General features: G+C 42.3%; 1 protein-coding gene across 1 annotated transcript in view; it reads right to left on the bottom strand.

Moving 5' to 3' along the window:
• Positions 1-1,063: 1,063 nt before the first annotated feature.
• Positions 1,064-9,151, bottom strand: part of LOC142586310 (gastric triacylglycerol lipase-like) — a 29,894-nt gene continuing 21,806 nt past the window's right edge. Inside the window, exons 7-10 of the mRNA XM_075697555.1 lie at positions 8,655-8,813; positions 4,700-4,771; positions 2,875-2,943; positions 1,064-1,453 (exon numbers count right to left, since the gene is read on the bottom strand). Of these exons, the coding sequence (XP_075553670.1) occupies positions 1,118-1,453; positions 2,875-2,943; positions 4,700-4,771; positions 8,655-8,813 (636 nt within the window). The 3' untranslated portion in view covers positions 1,064-1,117. The remainder of the gene's footprint in view (positions 1,454-2,874; positions 2,944-4,699; positions 4,772-8,654; positions 8,814-9,151) is intronic.

Here is a 9,151-nt window from a genome sequence, read left to right as displayed (position 1 = left end):
AGCATTGGGGATAATTATCTGCTTGCCATACCCCACACTTAAGCTGCGATTTTTTCAGCTTGTCTTCACATCAATTCAAGTGTGATTCATCTACTCGAAAAGCGTACAATCATTGCATTCTACCTATACTAACTTATGGGGCAGAAAACTGGTTGTTAACGATGAAGTTTGAGAGCCTGAGGATTCCGCAACGTGGCGATGGAACGAAAAATGCCAGGCACAACGTTAAGTGGCAGGAAGACAACCGTGTGGATTAGAGAACAATCGAGGGTGGTCGATGTTGCAGTTGATATTAGTAGAATGGGATGCCGCAGGGCATGCAATACGCTGCACAGATAACCACTATACAATACACCACCTGATTATCTGCCGTCTTCAACTACACTTCCCTCATCTTGGCCTCCACTCTGCAACTCAACAAACTGCGGAGTTGCGGAGTGGGGGCCAAGAAAAGGGCGCCTTACGAGCTGCAGTGACTCTGGCAAGCGGTGGCAAAAAATTACAAGACATAAAGAAAAAAAAATGTGGTTTAAAATGAAAGTCAAAGTTAGTCAAATATAAAACAAGCGTATAGTGTACAGGTTGCCATAGTGTACAGGTTGCCATAGTGTACAGGTTGCCATAGTGTACAGGTTGCCATTAACTTGCGGCAAACTTTTGCATAGGCCTAACAGGTCGGCATGCTAACGCACGCCTAAAAGAGCATCTTCAATCATTGGGCAAATATTTACGCTTAGCCAACCGCTGTAAAGGCTGTCGTTGTGAACCTGTTTTTTATGATACCTCAATTCAGTTTCCTCCTAGGAATGAACTAACGCGCGAAATAACCGAGGCCGTCCACATCAGAAATCGCGCAGATATGTGCGTTTATTAGTGAGTCTTCTGTGGTGCTCACTGGCAAAAAATGCGCTTTTATTTTTGAGCGCAGCCCCACCTTTTCATATTTGTTGCTGTTTTTCATCCGTTCGATCTTTCATTCTGCGCATGTCGATTGTAGACTGTTGTATTATACGTATATGTATCTTGTTTTCCAAAAACATAAACATAACTGGTACAGTCAGAGCCTCTTTATTAACTTCCCGTGTCGTTCGTCTTTTTTTTTTTTGCGCGCTGCAATTTAACCTTTAATAATTAGCGACTCGCCCAGCTTTCTGTTCTCTTGCAACGCTCCATGAGTGATGCCCTCTAGGGGATGGGGGACAGGTGGTTGCATCTGGGAGTACTTGATCATCATGTGCAGAATCGTCTTGTACAGGTGGTTCTTGGCTTTGATGCTCCACGCAAAGTCAACGTGCGTGAAGCCGGGCACGGGCACCTTGTAGCAGAGCACCACGTTGGGCAGCAGCCTTTTGAGGTGTCTCACGTCGTCTGGACAGGCCAGGACGTCTCCTTCGCTCCAGTAGAGGGCCACTGGTGCTGTGACCTTGCTGAGGTCGTACTGAGGCGGTTTTAACTGCGAGTTAAGACCAGGCCACAGTTCATGGAGAAAAAGGGGAGATGTCAAAGCACTCGGACAGCAGTCCCAGATTGGTCGCCGCGGGTATAGCAGTGCGTAAAAAAGTAAGTTCAGGATTTAAGGCTTTAATGTTTTGTGAAGTTCCGTCGAGTAACAAATACTTGATGCATATGGGGTAGCAGTAGTGCTGGTGAGGCCGCTTTGTGGCGCAAAGTACAAGTACTACTTTTTAGAAACGTTTTAGAGCAAAGCAGTTACTCGGGGTCGAAGTGGTGGAGGACGTTCGTTCCCGTACCAGAGCGCCTTCTCGAAACCTTCATTCCGAACATTGGCAGAATGTGTGGAGAGAACCACTCGAGTTATTGCAGTGACATTTGGTAGGGACGTTGGGCGCGTCGATAGTGACACGTCAAAAAAGTTTGACGTGCGCGCATAACTGGGCGCATCGTGGGAGATTACCACTTCTGCCAATTAGGCTTTTGAGCTTCTCGAGGTATTTAACGACGCTTAGCTTCAGAAATGTGGAGCGCATATCACGGTATGACTTGGTAGAAATCAAATGTGCCTTAGGGAAAGCATGCTGGAGAATTTCAAAGTTGCAGGTTCCCCGAGTCCGCTGCAGGAACCCTAGCTATCGGAAAGAAATCTGTATGCGCCATATCCACTATTCTCTATGACCAATGCGGGTCCTACATAACACCAATGTTTTTCCATATATTATAGGGACGTGTGCAATATGGTTATACGAACATATTGGGAGATCTTATATAAAAATCCGTATCTCTCCCCCTTAATCATACGCGGCATTCCCCGCGTGACATCTGAAAACCAGGTGAAGCTCTGCAGCAATAATGTGTGAGTTGGCGCTCAAGAAATTTGGAAGAATATGTCTAATTTGGGGCGCAGAAAGAAAGTTCACATTTATTTTTGAAACGTGCTAAGCTCTTCTATGAGTGGAATAAATTTCTGAGCTGTTGCTGCCGACAAACGGCAAGATATTTTTATTGTAACTGTGTACGCACCATAGGAATTTGGGTGTTGGATGTAAAGCACTGGTTTGTGTGCTTTCTTTCGATGAAATGCATCAGTGCTCCACTTTCCTTTTGTTTTCCCTGAGTCTTACGTATGCATAATGCGAGCGGAAGCCATCGGAACGTCAGTGTACTTCATGACGAATTTCGGCGGCGATTGTTTCGGAACTGGGGGCAGTTTTAGGGCTGTTTCTGACTGGAAATGCATTCAGCACTGACGTGATTCAGTTCCTTAATTGCAGCATGTTCCCTAGTGTAAATAATGAGAGTTATCTGATGTTCCCTTTCGTCTTTGATGACACCATCGTCTTTTCGTTACTGTGTTATCGCATTAAAGTGAGTGGCTTTTATATATTCTGATTTATCTGTGGGACTTATAATACGTACCTGACCATATTTTATCTTGTTCTTCAGTAAACCCCAATCGAATTTTTGAAATCGATTGGTCTTTATTATCTGAAATGTAACGGTAGAACAGTTAGAACGTGTGGGCATCACAACTTAGATGCAGTGAAGTACACGCAAACTTTAAGGCCACTGAGTACAGTGATTACGTTTCTAACGCATTTGCGTTTCGAACGTTTGCGTATTGGGTGTGAGAGCGTGAATACACAAGATCCCTAGCGCGAGAAGAACATGCTTGTGGAGTTTTATAATTTTATATTATATGAAATTACCGGGGCAAACTTTCGCTAGCAATCTCAACGCTGTTCTTACCACCCGCAGCCTCTATTCGGCGCTGGGGCAAAATCCATGCATTCGCATTTGCTAATTTTCTGGTACCTTCACCAAGGCGGACTTCACAGTGTCTCATACTGAATAGGAATGAGGGGGGAGGGGAAGGTGAGGCAAAGGAGGGAGCAGACGACACAAATGCTGTGCACGCAACTGACTTTCGCTCGGAATAGTGCATTCCTAAGTAGGTACATTGGAGCACCACTATGTAACAGAAGAAAGCACTTCGTTTCGCAGAAGAAATTAATAGACAGACATAGTCGTCTTTTTAGCTAAAGCTGTGCGTCAACGTTTATCCCAGCCTTCCACAAATGATAATTCTTGATCGTGCAGCAAGACGGATGGATGGCTGATGCATGTGTCGTTACGTGTGGCGATGCTAAACGCCTCGACAGTTTCCGTCGTTGGAATGTAGTGTCCGCAATAATGGCAAGCAAGCGCACTTGCAAAAATGACCTCTGAAACGTGCACGCATAATTTTTTCTAGTAACCGTCTGTGTTCCAACCAACGTGCATTGACACAACCCCGAATCTTGTCTATGCACATACCATCGCACGTTAGGGGCAAACAATAAACCACGGAAACACTACATTTCACAAAAGGGACACGTGCTCAATCCTGCAGATTGCACCATCATGTGGATATGGCTTTTTTCACTGCTTACGGTCCAACTTAGCTTACACTTTTGCAAGTTTGTCTGGAGCAGAAACATAGCCCTTTCACGTTAAGCCTGCTGGCTACATTCTAGAGGTTATGTGGCAATTTATGCACGTAATATATTACAACGGGCATTTTAATATTATTTCCTGCTTTTCCTTTTTCAGCGCACTGTGATTCAGGCCCCCTGCCCACCGAGCGTTCACTTTCTTGCGTTTTTGTGCGCTCGCTAATAGCTTAATATCCTCTGTGGCAGCTAGGGAGCGGGGGAAAGTGATTCCAATATTTGCTGCTCTTTTGCAAGAACGGATATAAGACTATATTGTATGTAAACTACTTCACAGCCGCACTTCATTCTAAGCGAAGAAAAGTTGCGTTATGGGCTCACTCTCCGAGTTCACAAACTGCTTTTAACGGGTAACTTTAAAGATAGCATATGAAAATGAAAAAATAAAGAAAGTCTCGTGGTTGGAACCAACCATGACGGAAGTACTGCTAGTCCTTTAATTTTTGCCATGCAGACGTGCCTTCTGTACTGCTCGGCTTTAGTTTCGCGGTTGGAGCGTGTACCTTTGAATGAATAATTATATAGCCTAATTGGTAAATAGACCTGTTTAATGCTGCCTAAATCTGCCCAATGTCGCACAACCTGACCGGTAGCACTTTTTAAGTAAATTCTGTTATCGTTACAAAATCTTTGGGATAATATATGCACATGTAGCTTTTCACGCAACATAAATGTCTGTAATCTCGTTTCGTTTTTGTAAAATTAGAAGTACAGGCAGCTTGCACAAGAACAAGTGAAGAAAACTGGCCCACCTGTGCGAAATGATACATGTTGCGTACCGAAGATCCAGCAGGGTTGTTAGCCATGTAAACTGGGAACCTAGTCTGTGTGGAAAGCATCACAAGGAAGTTTTTGACTGCAATTACGTCGAAGTACACTTATTTATTCTCTGCGCTCAGGCTATATCCCTAATCTCTCACTGATTACCGAAAGCCTATTTCAAGATCTTTAACAGTAAGACATTGCTGCATTTCTCTTAGATGTAATAATTCGGCTGGGACCATGTATATAATCGTTCATTGATGTATCTAATATGGTACTGGAAATGCTGGGAACAAATATATGTCGCCGTTTTTTTTTTCAGTGCATAAAAACTATTGCATGAATGAAAGGATTACGTTGAGAAGTCAGTCATACCAGCATTTGAGTATAGTTCCACCGCTTTGCTCAACACTATGCTTTTTTAGAAGATATTGATGGCGCAGCGTCCCTTCTTTTTATTCAAATGAATATTCGGAGAGGTTGGCGGCTTTATGGCCGCACCGGCTTCTCCTTGTCACTTAGAAAAGGAAACAAATATGCGCAAAAAGGGAGAATAATGTCACAAACTATGGCACGCAGTAGAACACCGGATGAATAAAATCTATACAGTCTAACAGTGCATGAATCGCAAAGTTTCGTCCATCAGTTCTGTACACGTTCGCACATTTAAAGACAGATATTGTGAATAGCCAAAACACACAACACATGTAATTATACTGCAAGCACAGAACACAATTACGCATTGCGTAAAAATTACAGTCGCCACGTAAATCAATTTTCAACCCAGAACCACATTGATATCGCTCATTTAGCTTAATAGGATCAACTGAAATTTAATATTTCCCCAAAATGTTGGTGTCCTCGAAAAACTTCTTCAAAGCAAAAAGTGCTGTTTTCTAAAGGCCCGCAGTTGGCCATGGACCAAGTATCTTTTTTTCGACTGAATGGTCTTCTGTCTAAAAGCAACAAGTTTGCTTACAATACCCTTCGTTGTGGATCGTGTTTTGTGCGTTCGAGGAGGAGATGATGCATATCTTCGTGTGGATGGCCACAAGAACACTTTTACCTCCATTTCATTGTCACTGTATATATCCATTTGTTTGTGAATTATGTTATGTTGACTGTTCCGTTGTGACTGTATGTGATAATGCATTTACACGATGTATGTACCACCCGCTGACTAGACAATGTGTTATTAGGCGACAATACCCGCTGACTAGACAATGTGTTATTAGGCGACAATATCTTTTGTACTTTTGAGACTTTCATCTACGTAAGTGTGGAGACATTTACATTGTATATTGTATGTACCATGTGTTCCTTACGTCATAGTCTTCCTGTGGAAACGTTGCGCGACAAGTCCTGGTGCTTGTGTGAAAAGACTATTTGATATGTAACCTTGAACCCTGTACAATGTATGCCGGAACCACTCAAGAGATGAGGAGTAGCCGGCGCCTTAAACTGTGCGCCAACATCTCCTTATATCATATCAATAAAAAAAAAACACTGCGAACTAGAGGCACGTTTTATCCTGTATAAGAAGTGTCTCGTAAATGCAGTACCAAGCCGCAGGTGGTGTATCAGTGTTTCAAATTTTCTGTTTTCTCTTGGATTTTCCAGAATTAATAGGTATACACATGGGTCCATAAAGTATAACTCCGAGTTCTTACATTGCTGATCAAACCAGGTAGTTTTGCTGAGATGACAGGAAATCTGTCTTAGGAGAAGACGGACTTGACTACGCAAAAGGGGAATATCGATTGTCTCTGCCTTATTGTGCGCCCGATTCGCAGCTGCATCCGCTTTAGTATTGCCAGCAATATTGCGGTGCCCCGGTATCCACTGAAACACAATTTCGTGATGTTCTTTTGTATGTTCTTTTTGAATGTTCTTTTGTATGTTCTTTGAGCGTATCATACAATAGCAAAGTGTTCAAAGAATTCTTCGTATTGCTTTGTAGTAATGTGAGAGCGGCTTGCGAATCGCTAAAAACAGCCCATTTTGGGAATTATTTTCTGATGTTATGAAACGCAAAGCACACAGGATTGAAAACAGTTCTGCCACGCTGGAAGATTTCTCTCGGGATAATTTAAATGTGTACTCTAGTGCCAAATATGGAATGACGAATGCTGAAAGAATTTTTGACAAGAACCGTCTGTATAGACATATATGTACTGGGGGTTTAATAAGTAATATATATATATATATATATATATATATATATAAGCGTCCTTCCTTTTGTTTAACGTTCTGAGATCACATCTGTGTTGTCTGCGTTAAAGTTTATGGGATAATCGAATGCTGCATGCCGTATATGTGCATGCATACGTAAAAAGTTATGTACCGAAATTACACCGATCTCAGAGGGGTCACGCGCTTCGCGTCAGGCAACACAGATAAGCAGTCAATGAGTTGATAAGGATAATAGGGATTAGTTATATGGGGTTTCATCAGGGTTGATAACGGTTTAACGCGAAAGGATAAGGTGCTAAAGAGCGATAAGAGCTTATAATGGTCGGAGCTATTGTGATAAAGTCAATAAGTGCTGATAAGGGTTGAGAAGGTTCGAATCAAATCCGATAAAGTAGATGAGAACCGATAAAAGTTGATAAGGGTAATATGTCCGATAAGGTTGATGATGACAGATAAGGGTGGATAAGGATTGGATCGATGGCGATAAGGTTGAGACCTACTGATAAGGGTTAATAAGGCTCAGATCGACTCCGATAAGGTTGACAACAACAAATAATGGTGGATAATAGTCGCATCTAGTCCGATAAGGTTGATAACGACCGATAAGGGTTGATAAGGGTTTACACTGGTTGTGCCAAGTTTTATAATATTGATAATGACACCGGGATGCGTGGAGATTAGGAAGTTGCGCAATGCTTACGCATACTTGGCTCCCAGAAGTGTTTCTGCTTGTATTTTTGTTAATTGATTTTCTTTCTTTTATAATCTTGTCTAAGCAGTGTATTTGAGATTGTGGCGTAGCCGACCCCGAAAAGGCACATACTGCTGCCGCTGCATAGCATCGATCTCGTCAAAGCTAATCAGATGCACAAACGGAATACCTCACTCGAAATGACGCAAGGATAACAACATTCTGCAATCTACGAAAACAAAAAGAAGTAGATTATGAGGAACTAATAAAAAATATAATTTAAAGAAATAGGCTAAACGTCCCTGTATGCAAATAATTCGACACTATGTCACTATGCTACACCGAAGGAATGTTTTACTGAAGTATTCAACGCAGATCGTTCATTTTAGACAAACCAAATCATTAGCATTCAGTTTCGATGAAATTTCACTGTGTGCACCGTACTTTACGGGGAAAACACGTAGCTAATGCGACACCCAGCTAAGGTGTCTCGCAGATATACTCAGGCATACAGAAGTTATCTTGCGAAATATCTTCTCCACGCACAGTCGCTGTCAGAGATAAGCCGAGCAATCGTGACACAGGCTTGGCAGCTTAATTCTAATAAACGCGAGCTGCACGGTGCAGACGTGAAATGTATTGGAAGGAACACGCATTAATCTATCAGTGCAGGAGCAGTGCAACCAGAAACCTATAGCATTGTCGACGGGAGAAATGAAAAAGGCACTTTGAGGCGTGTTCGGGTTAAGCGTCACACAGGCTGTACATGGTTCTTTAATGTTTTGGGCGACGCCTCATCAATATTCAAGCGCTCGTAGCAGGCTCAACTTGGTATGAAATGGAGCAGATCAATATTTTCTTTAAATGTGTCTGCTATACGAGTTGACAAGCAACGTTTATCCTACCAAGTACAGAATAAATGCTAGTACCGGCTTGCATACTGATAAGGTATTTCCCCTGAAAGTGGTCGGTCCTGTAGACAGTGTCATTAGGAGTTCGTTCTATCATGAACACACCTTATTAACTATTGGCTAACGTCTAAGGTCTTAGACGTTACCTACCATGTTCATTTCCACTGGAAATCCTCCATTGAAAAACTTGAAAGATGATTTGCAAGTTACGCCTTGCCAATAGCTCCCACAGACTTCCTTCCTTAATTGCTTGCTGATACTGGTGGCTTTCGCTAGGAAAGCACCGTTTAACGCCATCTGAAAAACACTCTGAAACGAAACAAACAAGCACACAATTTGCGGGCATGCGTGGGCAGAAGCGGGCGACAGCTGTAAACTAAGTTGAAGTATTTCATCTTGCAGATGGTACAACAAAGAGAAATAATCAATTTATAGAGTGCTAAAGCATTTTCATTCATTTCGTTAATTTTGTGGTAACTAGAACGTTGAAGGTAAAAAAAAAGAGAAAAGAAAATTGGAGCCGGAATTTCAGCGCCGTTACGTGTTTGTGACGTCACGGTTTCGATATACGTGACGTCACTATGATGTCATCATATGTTATCGTAAGTTGAACTAATTAATTTTGCAGAGGGATGCTACAGAGAAAC

This window comes from Dermacentor variabilis, chromosome 6, assembly GCF_050947875.1.
Source record: "Dermacentor variabilis isolate Ectoservices chromosome 6, ASM5094787v1, whole genome shotgun sequence".
NCBI classification, from domain to species: domain Eukaryota; kingdom Metazoa; phylum Arthropoda; class Arachnida; order Ixodida; family Ixodidae; genus Dermacentor; species Dermacentor variabilis.
Note: the sequence above shows the minus strand (reverse complement) of the source record. Positions and strands in the feature narration are given on the sequence as shown.